A 19,284-nucleotide genomic window follows, 5' to 3' on the forward strand; every position below is an offset into this window, starting at 1 on the left:
ATCGAGGGAAGTGCCACGTCCAGCTAAAAATGGTTTGTGAGTAAGGCTAAAGAAATTAGGATCATTGATCTCCCCTCTCAAGATTGAAATGAGTCAATGTCGGTCGATGGTGCCAAAACACTTCCTAATGTCAATTTCCAAAAACTAAGAGGTGGATGAATGTGATGTGATGTGGATCTAGGTAGATGTGAATGGATGAGATGTGATACGAATGGATGTGATGTGATGTGGATCGGGGTAGATGTGAATGGATGAGATGTGATGTGATGTGATGTGATGTGATGTGATGTGGATATGGTTAGATGTGAATGGATGAGATGTGATGAGGATCTGAATGGATATGGTTAGATGTGAATGGATGAGATGTGATGAGGATGGATGTGACGTGATGTGATGAAGATCTGAATAGATGTAAATGGATGTGATGAGATGTGATGTGGATGAATATCATGTGGATGAATATGATGTGGATAGATGTGATGAGATGTAATATGATGTGATGAAGATCTGAATAGATGTAAATGGATGTGATGAGATGTGATGTGGATGAATATGATGTGGATAGATGTGATGAGATGTAATATGATGTGATTGGATGAGAATGATGTGGATAGATGTGATGAGATGTAATATGATGTGATTGGATGAGAATGGATGAAGGATGATGGGAATAGATATGAGTGGATGAGGAATAAGCAAAGTGAATTGATTTAAAAGAATGTGGAATAACGAGAAATGATGCAGAACAATGTGGAAAGATGAGCATACCAATGATGCCATAGGTACGCTGGGGAAGAAATGAATGTAATACTTGATTATATTTCTAGGTACTATGAGCTAGGAACTATCGAAAAGGCCCCTGAGTGAGCAGGTGGTGAGCGTTCTGGTGCCAATGATGCCATAGGTACACCGATGAAGGAATGATTGGAGATTAGAATTCAAGCTAGATATTTTGAAGGATTATGATCAGTGATAATATGGTTTCATTAAAAGATTATTTTAAAGATAGCTAAATCTATGAAAAAGGCAATTTCATATTGGGTGTGTAAGTGGTGTGACTATCTTGAACTTTGCTTGAAGCGTCGGCTAGGGGGCCTGGGAACTCTTTTCCCTGGTACCCGGGGCCAAACTTAACCAAATTCCTAAATGGATCTTATCACTACAGTGGTTGGGCTAACCCATGGGATTGTTGCATGGGGTTAGGCTGGACTGATGGATCCCTTAAATGAGACTCAATTATGTTAAATTACGATAGTTGAAGTAAATCCCAGATAACCCTTGTTCTATGGAAAAGAATCAACGACTGTGCCTCTTGATGAGGAAAAAAGTGTTGGACTCTATGATCCAAGTGCAAGTCTCTTCCTTGATTTGACCATGAGACTTATGGGTTCGGTCGGATCAGTTTGGTTAGTCAAGACCTTGACTACGTTAGAATAAAATATCCCAGAGGAATCGCCTATGTCTGCTGGTGGGCGGTCTGTTGGGCGAGGGAAGTTTTTTCGAGTTTGATTTTGGAAGAACCGAGGGATTAGTCTCTTGTCCGGATATCCGTGGGCGAGGCCCCGAGTGAGAGGCTCTGCGCCCTACGCAAGAAGTGCTACTTCCACTGCTAGCACCCCAAAATTCGTTGCGCAGAGGGGGAAGGGATCTTTCAGCTAGTATCAGAGCGAATTGGCTAAAGTGGATCAACTGAGAAGCAAGAAATGATATTTTTTATGAAGTACCAGTAAAAGATTGTAATTGTGTGATAAAATTCATACAAATTGATATTCAGAATGAAGATTCATAAATTGGAAAGTGGGTCTTCAGATGGAAGTACTGCAATTATATGGAATCCTTGACTTGCTTGAGGCCTAGATATGATGGTATTTACCTTATAGCTCCAAGGACCGTGACTACCCGTATATACCATGGGTATATCTTCAACTCTTTTTACTGACAATATATACAAGAAGCAAAAATGCTATCCAGATGATGAATTCGAATGCTAGTTGATATGATTTTTGAATTCTAGTTGAGAATTGATGAATTGATTTGGATTCTGATTGAAAGATGATGATTTCTGAATTCTGGTTGAAAGAAGATAAGTTGAATAAAGCCACAATAAGAATGAATGGGGAGAATCCTAGTGATGATGTTAGTATAACTGGAAGACGATTATGACTTCAGCAATCACTATGAGATTAGTGGATTGTGCTGGTGGCAGATTGCTGCTGTTTGACCTTTGACCCAATGGATCTAATTAAGGAATGACAAATTGAGAACTTGCATAACTGAAATTTTCGTGGGGAATATTCAGATAGAATTTGCGGTGCCTTGTACCATTATTGTGTTAAGGATATGAATGTTCTGCATGTTCTGAATGAACTGTTCTCTCTGATAATGAGTTCTGTATGTTCTTCTCAGTGTAGAAGGGATCTTTATCCCAAGATTTTGTGTGGGTTGACCAAACTATAAGGAACCCTAGAACCAGTTGGATCTTAAGGTGAAAGAGTTGACCAGACTATAAGGAACCCCAGAATCAGTTGGATCTTAAGGTAAAAGAGTTTATTCTCCAACTGTGAGATGAGGAAATCTCGCGTTTTTTAAGTGGGGTAGGATGTAAGATTCCTCCCTCCAGCTTTTGAGGTGTAAAGGTGTAAGAACCTCCCCTTCTATTCTTGCACTTATTCCCCTCTCTGAAATAGAAGAAAGATCTTGGTTTACCCTGTTTTGGCCTAAAGAGAGAAAATTTCTAGAGAGAAATAATCCAAAATTGAAATATCTTTGGATATAAAAATCCTCCTAGTGTCTAAAATGGATTCCCCTGAAACAAAAGTTCAAAATGAACTTTCCAATGTGCATTAGGAATTAATTGAAAATGGTATAAGGGACCTTAGCCTAAGGGTCTACATTTTTAGAAATGTTTAGATTAAGGTTCCAATGGGCCAATTAGATTAATCCAAGTGTTGGAATGAGATAAATCCAAAGAATAAAAGAAATTACCCAAAAATGAGCAAATGCTCATATAAGATGAAGAGTTGACTGAGTACAAGGTTTATTAGTTAAAAATTATGAGATATTACTAAAAAATTTATGAGATATTTTAGAATAATGATGCATTTTTGACACCTTGGTAAGGAAAGGGGGACTCTTGAGGTAGGCTTCTCTTTCACATGTGTGGAAGGGTTTTTAATTCAAAAAATTTGTGATATTTTTATCTCTCCTCTCTCCTGGATCAAACCAAATAAAAAAGGGAGCCAAACTGGTCCAAATCTTGTCCAAATTGAGTCAAACTGAACCTGGAAAATTCTAGAACCCAGTTGGACTTGGTTAGTGGCCTCCCTCACCTATAAATAGACCCTCAATCATTTGTAATAAAATATTGGAGCTATACCATGCCAGTATTATATTAAAATAATCATATTTTCTATTATCCCTTAAATTTTTCTCTCTCTTGGGAGCTTGGAGCTCTCTCTTTTTACAACAACTCTTGGAGTTACTCTTCTCCTCTTGGTAGACTAATTGATTGGTCGGGGGCTTCATTGCACACTTAGAGAATCAAGCCAAACTTGGAGGTAAAATCAAATTTTATCATTTTTTCCAATTTTCTCAATAACTTTCTTCTTCTCAACCCCTCTCAAGCTTGAGAAGCTCTCAAAATTATTGTTTTAATTCAAATCAAGATTTTTCTAAAAATATTAATGTTTAATTAAGAAAAAATTAATCTTTATGCTTAATTGTAATACTTTCTTTAAGTAAATCTCTCTCTCTCAAAGAATAGCCATCTTTATGGCTAAATCCCTTGGAAAAGGATGCTTCTTAATGATAGTCTCTTAATTCAAAGCTAAACTCTAGACTTGATAAGCTAGAGATTAAGAAAATGATATTTTCATGATTTTGTGCTATTAAAATAATGGTAAATTCTTTTAGATTATTTATCAGTAATTAAAAACTACTCTAAATTCATTCTAAATGAGAAATGGATTATCGTAACAAATTGGGAAAAGAAGAATGTTGAAATTAGATCAATCTAGTGGGATAATCATAGTTATGTTTAATTTTATGGTTAAAATTATGATTTAAATTAATAGTTTGATTTTAAGCATAAAAGAGGAACTACTATCATATTATCATTACAAGATTTTATTCTTTAGAAAAAAAATGAGAATTATCAATAATAGCATTTGAGGGAAGAGATGAATGTCCAGAGGAGAATGGGGAGAATGAGTGGAAGAGCAAAAATGAGAAAGCATTAGGACTCATTGCACTTATTTTAAGTGATGAAATCATTCACCACATTTCAGAGATACAACAAGCTAAAGATGCATGGGATGAACTTAACAAATTATTTGGCACTCAAGCAAAGAATTCAAAGATAAATCTGCTAATGCAATTGTATAAACTTGACATGAAGGAAATTGAACCTCTAACCGTGTCACTTGAACAAATACAAAAGCATCAAGCAACAACTTGCAGCCATTGGGAAGAAAGTAGAAGATGACGAGGCACTAGTAATGCTTCTAAAGAGTGTGGACAAGGGAGAGTATGAGAACATTGTGGCAACCTTAAAGAATGTACCAGATTTGAAGTTGCATGAGATAGAAGGAGCTCTATTAGAGGCAAGAGAACAAGGTCAAAGAGAAGAAAGGATTGGACCCAACTTTTGGAGAGGAGAAAGAACTTTACACCCGATGAGGCGTTGCACGAGGATGAGAAGAACGAGAAAGAGGCAGGGGAGGAGCAAGGATCTTCACTTGCCACAACTGTGGGAAGCGAGGACACATGGCTAAAGACTACTACAGCAAACCAAATGAAGAAGGATCGACATCGACAAACTTCATGGAGACTCCTAAGGTAGAGGAGTCATAATATCTTCTCCGAGAGAGGAAGAGAGAAACCCCAAAACCCAATGTAACCTGCCCCAATAGAGTAAAACCACCTCTGAGGCACCGATGATGTAGGCCATGTGGTAGATGTATGTGTGATCACTTTAGTCAAGGTTATGGGTACTTGTAGTAGCCTTGGACACATAGAGAGAGAGTGTCAAGGACTATGAGTTAGAGATTTGAGGCACTCGTCGGGCTACCAAGTAGGAGAGAAACTTGGTATAGGGTCCAGGTGTGCTAGAATTATTCACTTGAGGGGAGGTGTTGAAATATGCAAGTGAATGGGTGTGTGCAGGAACAAGCCCTACGCTAGAGATTGTAAAAGGGAGTCAATAATTGAGTGGGTAGTAGTGAGAAGGCGAGAAGAATCTACTGGATGAGAGAATCAAGGGTAGCATGAGTGAATATAGGGGTGTGGAAAGATTCTAGGAAAAGGTGCCCCTTAGATGTAGGGGAGATGGCACAAATCAAGGAGAAATCAGTGGGAATGGGTGCTTAGCACCTTGTGGATGTAAAAGCTATAAATTGAGGCATTGGCCTAATGAGAATTTGCTGGTTTTTGAGTATCCATGCCTACATTATACTATTATATTAATTTTGCACTATACTTACCTTACTCACTTTCTAATTACTTGTTGCTAATCATATTGATTCTTGCATTTGATCCACCATAGCTCATCACATTGCTGTAAATTTGACTATAACTAAAATGAATGATGTGCTTTTCTATATACATGGAATGATGCTGCTAGCTAGGCTTATGCTGTCAACCTGCATGTCTAGATGTTCACGACTTCATATGGAATGATGCTACTGGTCAACCAGGCTTATGTTGTCGGCCTGCATGTCAAGATCTTCACAACTTCATATATGCCCCAGAGCTGTTCTGTCGCGGCTAGTTCCACATGCCTTGACCTGATGTGATGCATGTCTTAAATGCTGTTGTTGCCTTGTATAATATTGATGTAGGTGCTACAACAGCCTCATACAATGCTATACACATTGTAACTACTATGATCTAAGCTTGTTAACATTAATTTAATTGCTTAGTAAATGCTGGATTAATGCTTGAATGCCTAGAATTCTATGTCACCTATACACCAACTAGGTGTGCACGTGACATTGACTAGGTTTGGTCGGCTAGCAAAAAAACAGGCCCTCTTAGCAAGCTACTACAGCCAACCAGGGAAAAAACTACAACACCCTTATGTGGAGCAAAACTATGAAAACATGGACAATGAGGAAAAAAATGGAGACTACAGCCAACAGGCCCTCCTAGCAAGCTACTACAGCCAACCAGGGAAAAAACTACAGCACCCTTATGTGGAGCAAAACTATGAAAACATGGACAATGAGGAAAAAAATGGAGAAACTCCTACACAAGCAGTAGGCGCACCCACAACAATGGACCTCACTCCCTACTGAGTAATATGTATAGACAAGAGATGACTGCTAACACCCCCTCTCAGCTCCTAGATGTGGAACCAATCCCAGTGAGCTGGAGTGCTGACAGAGCATCTGCTGAGGTAGAGGCTTTGTGAAGAGGTCTGCCGAATTGTCCTTCGTTAGAAAAAATATTAGCAAGATGTCACCAAACAAAATATTCTCTCTGAAGGTATAGTTTCGGTAAGAACATTTTGATTGAGGCGAAGAAATATTAGATCCTTGTTGTTGTTGATGCCTGCAGGTATCCCGCCTATGAATTGATTATCACTTGGATTAAGGTACTATAACTTAGACAAAGCTATGATTTGGGATGAAATACCACCATCAAGGTTGTTGAATGGTAAAGACAACCAATTGAGGTTACTGAGCCTAGCTATGGTGTCATTTAAGGGCCCACTAAGTGCATTTTTCCCTAGATCTAGCCCTTCAACAAGGTCAATGAGCCCAAGGTGCTTCGTATAGTGCCAGTCAATTTGTTTTGTTGTAAATATAGGGATTGGACGCCTTCGCAAGCTCCAATCTCAATGGGAATGCTTCCAATTAGGCGGTTTTCGATATCAGAAAAATAATCCATGCTCTTGAATACTCCGATCTCTAGCAGAGCAAGGTGCTAAGCTGATTCACTTGAAGATGTAGTGTCACAAGGTCTATGTAGTTATACAGGGAGATGGGAATGTGGCCAATTAAAGAGTTCAAGAAGAGCCTTAGATTGTTGAGAAGTTTCAAGTTTCTAATTTTCAAGGGGATATGGCCTTCTAGCTTGTTTTGATCAAGGTAGAGGGTAGAGAGACTGGAGCAATTTCCAAGTGTGGGGGGGAAGGGTGGCTATTAGATTGTTATCATTCATAAGAAGATCTATAAGGTTAGTGAGGTTTCCCAACTCTGGGGGTATGGGACCACTAAGATTGTTTTACGAGAAAGGAGAATGTGAGGGAAAAAGGACAAAAGGACCAGATATATGAGAGATCAGAGCAAAAGAACATAGCATGAAATGGGTGAGTGAGTGTATATATGATGGTGAGTGAAAATATGTACAAGAGGTCCTTTGATGTGAGGAGACTCTAAGTAGAAGACCTATGCATAAGCAGAGATGATGTTGGAGCTGAAGCACGATCGATGAGGAAGGCTCCCATTCATGTGAGGCAAAGGCCCTCCGTGAGGTGGTTGATGTGAGGCAAAGGCCCTCCGTGAGGTGGTTGGTGTCGAAGGCTCGCACAGTGGATGCAGAGGCACTCTGAGGTGGTAGTGGGTAGTGGATGATGAAGTGATTATGATGTAAACTCTAGTGATAAGGGTGTTACGGTACTTGAGAAGAGTAGAGAGGGTTTCCATCCCGAGTGGTGAAAGCTTGGGTGTGGCAAGGGTGCTGCAATACCTGAGGGGTGGTGAGGAGAAGAGAGGGTTTCCATCCCAAGTGGTGTCAATGGTGAAGATAAGCAGATAGGGCTGCCCTCTTGATGCTGTGAGATGGTGAGCAGAGAGATCTACTATCCCGAGGTGTGACTGAAGAAGAAAAATGATGATGTGCTATAGCAGAGAGTGGGTTGGTGTCGCAAGATGTGTACTGATGATAAAACACTGATGTGCTGTACAATAGTGGAGAGTGGGCTATTGTTGGATGGTTGGAAACACTAATGATGCAAACTCTAGTGACAAGGGTGCTACAGTACTACCTGAATGGTGATAAAGAGTAGAGAGGGCTGATATCCCAATTAGTGTAAGCTCTGGTTGACAAGGGTGCTGCAATAGAGGGATGCCGTCCCCAAGTGGTGTCGATGGTGAAGATAAGTAGAGAGGCCTGCCGTCCCGATGATGTGAGATGGTGAGCAGAGAGGGCTACTATCCCAAGGTAAACTATAGAAGAAAAACAATGATGTGCTATAGCAGAGAGTGGGTTGTTGTCCCAAGATGTGTACTAATGATAAAACGCTGATGTGTTGTACAATAGCAAATAATAGGCTTCTGTTTCGGATGGCTAGAAACATTGAGAAGAAGGAGATGATTGGAATGAATGATGTGTTTTTTTTTTATATGGATTTATGATGTTGGTCTCAGCCAGGATAATCCTGGTCTCGGCCAGGATTTATGATGTTGGTCTCGGCCAGGATAATGCTGTCAGCATGTTAGTTTGGGTCATAAATTCCCAAAAGCCTCTTTCTATGCTGTTGGATGGTCCACATGACCCCACCTGCTATGATGCATTCCCTAAATGCTTTTAATGCCTTATGTACTGATGTAGGTGCTGTAGAAGCCCCATACACTGCTGCACATGCTGTAAATACTGTGATCTATGCTTGGGTACATGATTTAACTGTTGTAAATGCTTGGTTAGTATGTGGTACATGCTGGAGATGCTCCTTATGCTTGAATGCCATGCTAAATGTTCATGAGTGTTACAAGACACCGAGCAAGCCCCAAACTCGAGTGACTGCAAAAACCATATAGTGCTCTAGGTGATATGGTCCAGACCTCGATGTCAATGTCGTGTCGAGATATGGTGTTTTGGTTATGGTGGTTATGATGTCTCTAGTAAATGACCTCGACTAAGGACAAGGTGAACTAAGGGTCAATAGTGGTCAGTTGTCAGAGCTAAAAGTATAGAAGGGTAGAAATTAGGGACAGGGTGAACTAAGGGTCAACAGTGGTCAGTTGTTGTCAGGGTAGTCAGTTGAAAGTATAGAAGGGTAGAAATAAGACTTTTCTACTGAGAGGAAGCCATTTAGGGTCAAATATGATAGCCAAAAGTCTCAAAGTTTTGTGAAGCTGGAGGATGTCAAACAGGATCAGCTGGAGGTCATCTGATGTTAGATAAGGGACTGTAGTGCTGAATCATTATGGGATTTAAGTTGTTTGAGGGTTTGGTCTGAAGTCAACGGATTATTATAAGCCAGGTCTAGAAAATGGGGGCTCTTGCAAGAGCCACGACGACCTAAAAGAATGGGTCTAAGAGGGAGTTGTTTGCATTAGGAGCATTTAGGTAAGCCTTGGACCAGCAGGCCATGACATGGCCAACCCATAAAGGATATCTTCCAGGCCATAGGAGGGCTTGGTTAGCTAGTGGATTGCCCTACACATGCTTGGCTAGCTAGCATTACAGCCTCCCCATGGGCTGTCAGCATAACAAATACTCCTACTTGCATATAAGCTAAACCCATCGTTTCATTGAGAGCATCACTCCTCCATAAAGAATATTTAGCATAAGAATCAGGGCTTACATCAACGTTGGAGTAGATTATCATTGCACCATGGACACATGGGCACTTATTTGAATGTGTGTGTGTGTGTGCGTGTGCGTGTGCGTGTGTGTGTGTGTGTGTGTGTGTGTGTGTGTGTGTGTTGTGTGTGTGTGTGTGTGTGTGTGTGTGTGTGTGTGTGTGTGTGTGTGTGTGTGTGTGTGTGTGTGTGTGTGTGTGAGAGAGAGAGAGAGAGAGAGAGAGAGAGAGATCAGAGTGTGAGCAATAAGGTGCAAGAGTAGTGCAACTTAGTGGTCATCATAGTATATTATGTGGGAAAAACCATCAATGCTTAATCAAGGTAGTTAATTTGCATAGGTTTATATTCAATGGCCAGACCCAAGACACTCATAAAGATTGTCAATGATATACTGTTGGTCTACACATATGAAGACAATATCGATGCTTACCGCACAACTCTTCTCAGAAAACAATATCTTGTTCGTCGGGGCACACTAGTGCATGGTGGCACAACTCTAGTTGATGTGAATAAAGCACAGACAAAGCTTTCAGAGGCCATCACTGAGTGGAAACAAAATCAGCTAATTGATTCCACTCAAGAAATAAGAGCTCGTGTTGAGCTCGCTGATATAGTGGAATGTTTAGGAACTATCAATTTAAAGTAATCTCTTATAATATATTGTTTCTATAGTTTAATGGAACTATCGGCTTTATATCCCTGATAGTTCGATATTATGTTGTTGTCGTTCTTGATGTTGTGAGATACATTATGTTATTGTTTTTGCCATTGGTGGCATTTGGAGTTGTACTTAAATATTGTGAGTGTATGTTTTATAGGTTTAGATACAATCTCCTTCTGCATGTGTATAGACATCCATGGAAACTCTAGGAAGTTAGGTCTCTTGATAGCGCATCAAGAGAGTATTGTGGAGTCGGGGTTTGAGTAGAGAGGAGATAGAGGAAGACATGGGCGAGTATTCTATGTTGAGCATTGATGAGTTGGAGGCTACCCTAACTCAACTCTCTTGCTCCTTGTGGCCCGTAGTCCCTGGCAAGGGCACCTCTAGATCCGCCGAAGGAGGAGGAGGATCCAAAGCAGGAGGGTCAGTGGGAGGGTCAAGGTTAGGAGCTGGAGCTGGTCGTGGAGGATCAGGATCCAGAGCTGGACGTGGCGCTATGCAACCTGATGAGTATGCGTATAATTTTTATAATCTCTCTTTTTTGGCTAAAATTTGTTTAAAAATGGCTATAATACTTATATTTGGTCAATTGTTCAAGACACAGAGGAGAGGTAAACAAGGGCCTAGTTATGTCACCCCCCAAGAGCCTCCACAGAGGCGTCGTCAACGTAGGTATGAAGTATGTTTTGTATGTTATACTAGTTATTTCAATGTTTAATAACTATTTGTTTTAATTTCAATGTCTAATAACTATTTTGTTTAATTTTCTTTTAGGAGTGACGAGTGGAGTGTCATAGATTCGCTTGAGCAATCAGTCCCACCATCATTGGTGCCACGATCTTGTATGGGGGACGTGAGCATAGAGTGATCCATCAACGAGTGGGGACACATAGTGGATCGAGACAAAGGCAAGGTTTTTCGTCGGTGGCTTTGAGACCTTGTGGACCTCTATATGCGTGAGGTCCACAAGCTATGGAGCAATAAATGATCTTTGATTATAATATGAGATGGTTGTAAATTGTAATTGAATTGATTAATAAACATAGAGTTTTCATTTAAATGTAGGGACCAGAGGACGAGGTCAGCAAAAGAAGTTTGTCCTCACACAACTCGAGCGAGAGTTTGGGGTTGGTTGGAGCTACAAAGGTGTTCTATAGGAGTGTGCGATTCTACTCAGGCTGGAGAGAAATAAAGATGATTTTATCATTGATTACATAGATGCAGATGTGCATGTGAACTTGCTAAAAGAGAGTTCTACTTCATTATCTGGGCCAAGTGAAACATCTGGTGAAAGTGATAATGTAAGTCCACGGTCAGGAAGGTTGAGACATGGTAGTGTGAGCACAAGTGAAAGTGTTGTTGACAAAGGCAAAAGAAGGTTGAAGGAATTGGCATAACAGATTATGAGTCATCTAGCTCGGAAAGTCTAGATAAAGAACTTGGCCTCTTAACCTTACGTACTCCAGTAAGGCAAGAGAGATATGTTCCTCCACATAATAGAGCGCAGGGTGTACAAAGTGATCCATAGGTTTTGATAAGGTCACAAAGAATTAGGTATCCAGTGGAGAGATTGAAATATGATGGGTATGAAATGCATTATGCATACATGACGTCAATGATGCTGCATGTGGAACCAGCATGTTTTGGAGAAGCTATTGGAAAGCATGTATGGGAGAAAGCAATGGACGAAGAAATAGATGCCTTGGTACACAATGATATATGGGATTTGGTTGCATTACCAAGTGGAAAGAATGTCATTGGTTGCAAATGGGTGTATAACGTGAAATGTAAGTCAGATGGATCAATAGAAAGGCATAAAGCAAGGCTGTTCGCAAAGAGATACGCATAGACACATGGTTTGGATTATTATAAAACACTTAGCCCCATTACTAAGATGGAAACAGTGAGATCTATGATTGCATTGATGGCATCAAATGGTTGGAAAATACATCAAATGGATGTAAAGAATGCATTTCTAAATGGTGAATTGCAAGAAGAGGTGTTTATGGAGTAGCCCCGGCAGGTTATGTGCATCCCAATTATCCCAGACATGTATGTAAGTTGAAGAGGGCTTTGTATGGACTAAAGCAAGCATCACGTGCTTAGACAGACAAGATAAGTAGGTATCCCATAAGCATTGATTTTTATGTGGAAACATTAGATTCATCACTATATGCAAAGAAGATAGCACATGGTATTGTTATGATTGTCATCTTTGTAGATGACTTGATTGTGATAGGTGATTCAAGCAAGGATATTGCTTATGTGACATCTTCATTGTGTGGTAAATCTGACATGAAAGACTTGGGAGAATTGAGATACTTTCTTGCTATTGAAGTAGTGAAAACAAAGAAAGACATTTGGTTAATTCAAAGACGGTATGCATTGAATGTGCTAGCACAATATGGCATGACAAGTTATAAGCCAATGAGCGCACCATTGGAGAAAAATGTGACGTTACGGGCTGATTGTGGTGAAGAGATTGAGGATGTGATAATGTATAGAAAGGTGGTTGGTAGTTTGATATACATGACTATCACTAGACAGATTTATGCTATGCAACAAGGAAACCACATTTGGATGCAATGATAAGATACTTGAGATATGTGAAAGCTACAGTACATCATGGACTCTTTTATGAGTATGACGGCAGGTAGTTCTTATGAGACAGAAGATCTACTAGTGGCTATGCTTTCACACCGAGAAGTGCAATGGTAAGTTGGAGCAGCAAAAAACAACCCATAGTTGCTTTATCTAGCACAAAGGCAGAGTATAGAGGAGCAGCTATGGCTGCATGTGAGGTGGTATGGCTTGGGACATCAATGTGATGGGAAAGTTGTCATACATTTGACAACATGAGCAGCATACAATTGGCAAGAAATCCAGTTTATCATGCGAGAACCAAACACATAGAGGCCCACTATCATTTCATCAAGGAGAGGGTCGGATGGTCAGATAGAGTTGACATATGTGAAGACTGAAGAGCAAGTCAAGATAGCTATACCAAACCACTTGGTAAAGAGAAGAATGCAAGCTCATCCGGATCTGGTGGATAGCGGCAGTATGTAAACACCAGTCTAGCAGTGTGTGTGGACAATAATGGTCGTGTCAAGCTGGCCAAGTGTGTGGACATTAACTTTAGGTTATTTCGATGTGAACTTATCATTAGGAAAGTGTGCTGTGTTTTGTGGAGTGCAATGAAGGAAAGCTATGGAGCTTCTCTACTTGGTGTGTGTTGATGAAATGAGAGCAAGTAAGGTGCATCTCTCTAGTGTATCTCTCGATTCTCTTTTCAAAACCTCATCATTTTTATCTCTTTCTTTCCTCTTCATGGAACAGTGAGTCTTAGCCTTATTACCTCTTCATAGTACAATGAGTCTTAACTGCTACCCTTTTGCTGTAGTGAACCTGCCAAGCACACTAAGAAGCTTCACATCCATGCATGTACAATTTTTTATAATACTTGTTTTTCTACAACCAGTAAGGTGTGTTAGCTTTGGTGCTTGTTATATACTTCAATTTGAGCATTTTCATTGTAATTTGTACTTTATGTACTTGTCCATAATTATGGCAGTAATCATGCTCCATGTTGTTTCTTGGCATATAACGTTTGCACATAAGTCTGTCACAATCTATCCATTTTTGAAAAGGCTACAATTGTTAAAATTTCCAGAATAATATATGTTAACTATGCTATATATTGTTCAGCCACATTTGCAGCCTAATAGGTTTGATCCACAAGGAGCAAGCACTAATGATCCCATTAGCTAACAAAGCTGTATCTCCCAAACTTGTAGCCATTTTACATGAAAAAATTGGGTATTTTTAAGAGTCGCCCATAACTGCTTATTGACAGGTTTCCCTACCATAGAGTGTCCGGGCAAGGGATTAATTAGCCCATCAACGATTACATTAGGAGGGGGAGGGACACAAGCAGGAGGGGGCAATTGTAGGTAAAACGAGGCCTAGTTCAAGACCTTACAAAAGAGGCCTTAACTTTAAATTATCTAAGGGCCAGGGTCGACGCAAGAAGGCCTAAAGTACAGTATGGGCAAACAACCTAGATTACACTGTAGTTATCATCGTTATATAGTTCAAATCTGATTTTGAAAAATCAACTTTCGATCACATGCCTACACCATTTCGAGGAGCACCATCCATGAGTGATGGATATTACATAATTCATATCCAAAAATTTGTCCACTTTCAAACACACACGTGTGCCTATATAGTTTTGAGGAAAAGCACCCACCAATAAGTGATGGATATCAGTAAATTACTGCGGGACTCCACTGTAACACACTAGGGTGTGACGGTGAGGCAGCAAAGAATAATACAAGGAAAACGAAGTAATGGCAGGTGAATCAATAGGGGCTTGTACAAGGGCTTGTAAGATAATCATCCTGTATTGGCTTCAATAAAAGGTGCATCCTGTATTGGCTTCAATAAAAGGTGGTGAATTTACTATACACGTAACTTGCAGTTCAACAAGGTTCCCAAGATGGTGAATTTACTATACACGTAGCTTGCAGTTCAACAAGGTTCCCAAGATGTAATCCTCCATGCATCTTTTCAACGCCCTTGCAAGCTCAGTGAAATTCCCCATACAGACATAATTGTGCTGAAAACAAACACTCAAGTTTTGATATAAACACTAGGAGCCTTAAAACAAGACATTACAACATAAGCTATCAAAAAAAACTTTACACTACAAGCTTTTACCTGCCACAAACCCCTTCACATTCAGGGGTTGATAATTCGATCCAGCTTGTATGTGTATTCAGGCAAAAGCACTACAAATTATAACTCAAAGCTTCATGACTAGAGTCAAACAGTAAATGACAGATTCTCCAGGATACAGAGAAAATCCATTAATTCAATGACTGACTTGCCAGACTCTTTCAGAACAACACTTGAACTCAAAATTAGCTCCTTAAGGCTGACTCAAAGCATGACTTTCCATGTTTTTAAAGAATTACAAACTCGGACTACTTTCTGGAGGCAGAATAACTTACATGCAAAACAGTTGAGAGGCCTCTTAGACATTCAGTAGCCCCACTCGCATTATACTTAAAAGGGAAAATACTTGAAGCACAAAACACACCCAACACTAATTTCTGGAGGCAGAATAACTTACATGCAAACAGTATGGCACGAAAAGAGCCCTTACACATGCAACTGCCCCACTATCCTCGAACTTCAGGCATAAATGCTTAGAGCATTTGAAGGCAGAAAAACTTTGCGAACAGTTTGGCACGAAAAAAACCTGACACATGCAATAGAGCACTTGTAGAATCATAATGCATAAGCTGCACTAAAAATTCTTCTACTGATGAAACTTCAAATAGGAACCAAACTGAGTTATTAGAAAGCTACCATTGGACTCTCCCTCCTACAATAAGAACCTAGACTAATAAGAGAGTGCTAATGTTACCACCACGTGGCATAACCAAGCCAAGGTCAGGCCACCAAACAAGATACATTACACCTAAAAAAGCTTGTAGCCACACCCTGCTTTCAAAAGATTATGCCCCAGTTTTGAAAACTTGTCCAGGTGCTATTCGTTAAGTAAATGCTCCCTCTTCTACTCTCATTTCTGACCACTTGAAGCCTCTGCGAGCTCCTTGAGACGAGCAGCATGCCTCTTCCCTTTTAAGTGAGAATCTAGATTTTTTTTGCCGGTGCAAGAGATGTTGCAGATCTCACAAACTGGATGTGCCTCGTTCCCATTTCCTTTTCGTGCATCTGCTGCAGCTGCAACCATTGTGTTACTTGCATCAGCTGATGCAGAAGCCTTCAAACGTTTAGCACTCTGAGGGTCTTCAACTTTCTCATCCTTCATTCTTTTCCTGTCAGCTAGACTTGTAGCACCCTTCTCTGAGGGAACAGCTTTGGCATCCTGTTTAGCTGTAAACTTTATTGCTTCACCTGCATTGACGGTAATTCTTTTTTCTTCTAGTACCAATTTGTGTTTTTTGCCAGCGACATGAATTCCGAGTGTTTTGGCATTGAAGCAATTTATCTTGCATACACCACACCATCCTTCTGATTCTTCAGGAGGAGGTTTTGTCTTGCCTGCTGGCAATTTTTGAGGAGGATATGAGCTAGGAAAGGGCTTACCTTTTTCAGCTTGCTTTCTGACTCTGAAGTTCTGCATCACAGTAACAAAAGTGCAAGACAAGCGTAAGAAACAGAGCTTCAACCAAAAACACCAATATCCAAATACAGGGTATGAAACCCCAATATACCAATGGGAAAGTACAGGTTTCTTTGCAAACTTAACAAAAACCCCAAGTGTGAACTTCACTCCATGAGAGTCTGCTCACAAAGCTTCAAACCGACAACTCCTGTTGTCCCCACTCTATATCACTAACGCCCAAGATTCATGCATAAAGATAAGTAAATGTAAACTTAGTAGACAAACATTCAAAAAATAAACCATCGAACTGCATTCCTCACACTTCTCCGCAGGCGATTAGCAGACTTGGCCCAGATAAGGCAAGCACTACAGAGCACGCACGCACGGTGACAGCTTGGGCAATTGCAGCACTTTGGTTAGAAAGAATAAATATAAACCATGTGGCTGCAACTTGGAGGAAAAAATCAAGACAAATCCACATATCTGCTAATACAGCAAATCCACACGACAGGTTGGGCAATTGAGCACTTTGGTTAGAAAGACTAAATATAAATTGCAACTTATAAGAAAAATTCAAGACAAATCCACACGTCTGCTCGTAAGGCAAAAAGATATACCGATGGAAAGTTCAGGTCATTTCCCAGATGTAATAGAAACCAGAGTGTAAACTTGACTCCATAAGAATCTAGTCACAAGGAACATAGACAGGTAGCTATGACATCCCCGTTCACATCATCAGCACCCGGTATCATTGATTGGTCAGCAACCCCACTTAGATGTGGCTGCTATAAAGAGCAAAGAGACTACATCATGTATTGCATAGACCTGTAGCTATGCCATCCCCATTCACATCATCAGCACCCAATATCATTGGTCGGTCAGCAACACCACTTAGATGTGGCTGCTATAAAGAGCAAAGAGACTCCATGATAATTGACCGGGAATTCCCTACACTAACTGGCACACAATACAAAAGATCCTCTTTTCGCTCGGCAGGCTTACAAGTATGTTTCTAATCTTCAAACCACTTTCCCTACAGCCTCCATGTATTACCAACTGAGATAGACCTAGCACCTTCACAAACTTTTAATGACTTTTGAGATAGCCGTAGCCAAAGGCTGGATGCAGAACGATCCCACCCATTAAACGGCTGGAATAGGATTAGCAAACTCCATGGCAGACTGTGCTGGTGGCCACCCATGATGTATCTAGCCTTAGCTCCTTCAACCCTAAGGATGCTACATGGCATGATGTTCCCAAGTGCAAATCAATGTACTAGTCGTGTCCAAATTCACACACTAACTAAAGAGATGACCCAGCCTTAGCTCCTTCAGCCCTAAGCAAGTGCAAATCAATGTACTAGTCGTGTCCAAATTCACACACTAACTAAAGAGATGCTACATGGCATGATGCTCCCAAGTGCAAATCAATGTGATCAGAAATATGGATGCTCTTGAGATTAGATTTAGGACAATAAACATAATACCAGTCGCTTCTAGTTATTGCACTCACCTCCAGCGGTTCAGAGCGTCCATGGTCCACCTCTCTTTTGCCGTTGGCCACTACCCAATCATGCCTTGCTTGAGTACCACGCCCAGGAAGCTCCAAATTTTCTCTATGCCCACGAGGCTCTAGATTGGCGCCACGCCCACGAAGTTCTAGATTGTCTCTCCGAAGATCTAGGCTCCCTCCACGGCCAAGGAGCTGAAGATTTTCTTGGCCACGAAGCTCTAAACTTTCTCGGCGAGGTAGAGGAGCAGGGGCCATTGGATCTGCTGGTAGGAAGGGGGGCAGCCCCCCCCTTGCCCCTGCACCAAGCTCACGAGGAGGAAGTAACTCAGCAGGAGGTAAACGCTCCTGGCCTTTGAGAGCAAAGCCCACGGAAAGGGGTGGGACTCTAGATCTACCATCGAGGCCATCTGAAAAGACCCCGGCACGGACTTCGCGAGGCTGACGCTGGTTGTCTATGAATGCCCTGGAGCGAGCGTCCAAAGGCTGCAGGCTATCGGAGAGAGCCCTGGCGCGGGCGTCAAGAGGCTGGAGACCGTCGGAGAGAGACCTCGCGCGGGCGTCAAGAGGCTGGAGGCCGTCTCTCCCCCGGAGGTCGAGAGGCGGCGGCAGACCGTCGGACAAAACCCTAGCCCGGGTTTCGGACTCGCCTGGCACAGCCCTCAGCAGAGCTTCTCTTTCGGCAGCGAGAAGCCGCGCCCGGGTGTCGAGGCTTTCTCTGTCGGCCAACAAAGCCCTGGTTTGAGCATCAAGACGCAGAAGAGCTTCCCGGTCAGCTGAAAGAGCAGCAGAGGCAGGATAAATTTCCGGGCGAGGGAGAGGAGGACCAGGCTTGGGAAGAGGAAGGGAGGTAGCGCCTTCGAGGGACTCGACAGTGTAGAAGCCTTGGCCCGAGGAGAGGCTGGTGGCCAGAGCCATGGCCTGCTGCGAGGGGGTATGGCCGAGAACATCCCTGCTGCTGCTGATGCTGCGTAGGTATGGATCACGGGCGTAGTCGCGGAGAGGATCAAATGAAAGACTGCGCTGAGGATCCATGGAAGCTGCAGAAACCTCGTACGCAGCAGCGAAGACAACCGAGAAGGCAAACCCTAACCTACCGACGAAGCAAACCCTACCCTGCTTTTTCTTGGCCCTTAAACCTTTGAGGCTACCTTACGGTCTCGAACGGTCGCTTTAATTGGTGAAAGCACCGTTAAAACGTACAAAAGTGTGTGGGTGTGTATGTGTGTGTGCGTGTGTGTGCGCGCGCGTGTGTGTGTGTGTGGGTGTGTATGTGTGTGCGTGTGTGTGTGTGAAAGAGAGCGCCAGCCTTCGCACATGAAGCGAAGGCGACCGACCCGACCGCTGCACACCGACCAGATGAACTTTACCTATTGCTCAAGCATCCAACGAACGATCGATTCACAGCCTCCAATCACAAGTTGCCACGTATATAAGGCCTTCAGACT

The 19,284-nt window shown here is 41.6% G+C and overlaps 1 protein-coding gene across 1 annotated transcript; it reads right to left on the reverse strand.

Annotated features, from left to right (window-relative positions):
- Positions 1 to 15,469: 15,469 nt before the first annotated feature.
- On the reverse strand, positions 15,470 to 18,999 carry LOC147608045 (uncharacterized). The gene is made up of 2 exons (XM_086790173.1): positions 17,840 to 18,999; positions 15,470 to 16,339 (listed from the first exon to the last, which is right to left on the reverse strand). Exons 1-2 carry the CDS (start codon positions 18,869 to 18,871, stop codon positions 15,779 to 15,781), a joined length of 1,593 nt encoding a protein of 530 aa, XP_086646299.1. The 5' UTR covers positions 18,872 to 18,999; the 3' UTR covers positions 15,470 to 15,778.
- Between the last annotated feature and the right edge of the window lie 285 nt (positions 19,000 to 19,284).

Source organism: Cibotium barometz, chromosome 54 (assembly GCF_041138505.1).
Source record: "Cibotium barometz isolate CiBa-2024 chromosome 54, ASM4113850v1, whole genome shotgun sequence".
NCBI classification, from domain to species: domain Eukaryota; kingdom Viridiplantae; phylum Streptophyta; class Polypodiopsida; order Cyatheales; family Cibotiaceae; genus Cibotium; species Cibotium barometz.

Excerpts from the sequence above, each read along its gene's own strand:
- LOC147608045 (XM_086790173.1), bottom strand. The coding sequence starts at position 18,871 with ATGGATCCTCAGCGCAGTCTTTCATTTGATCCTCTCCGCGACTACGCC. Across the intron at positions 16,340-17,839 it reads GACGCTCTGAACCGCTGGAG|AACTTCAGAGTCAGAAAGCA; the intron begins GTGAGTGCAATA and ends ACTGTGATGCAG.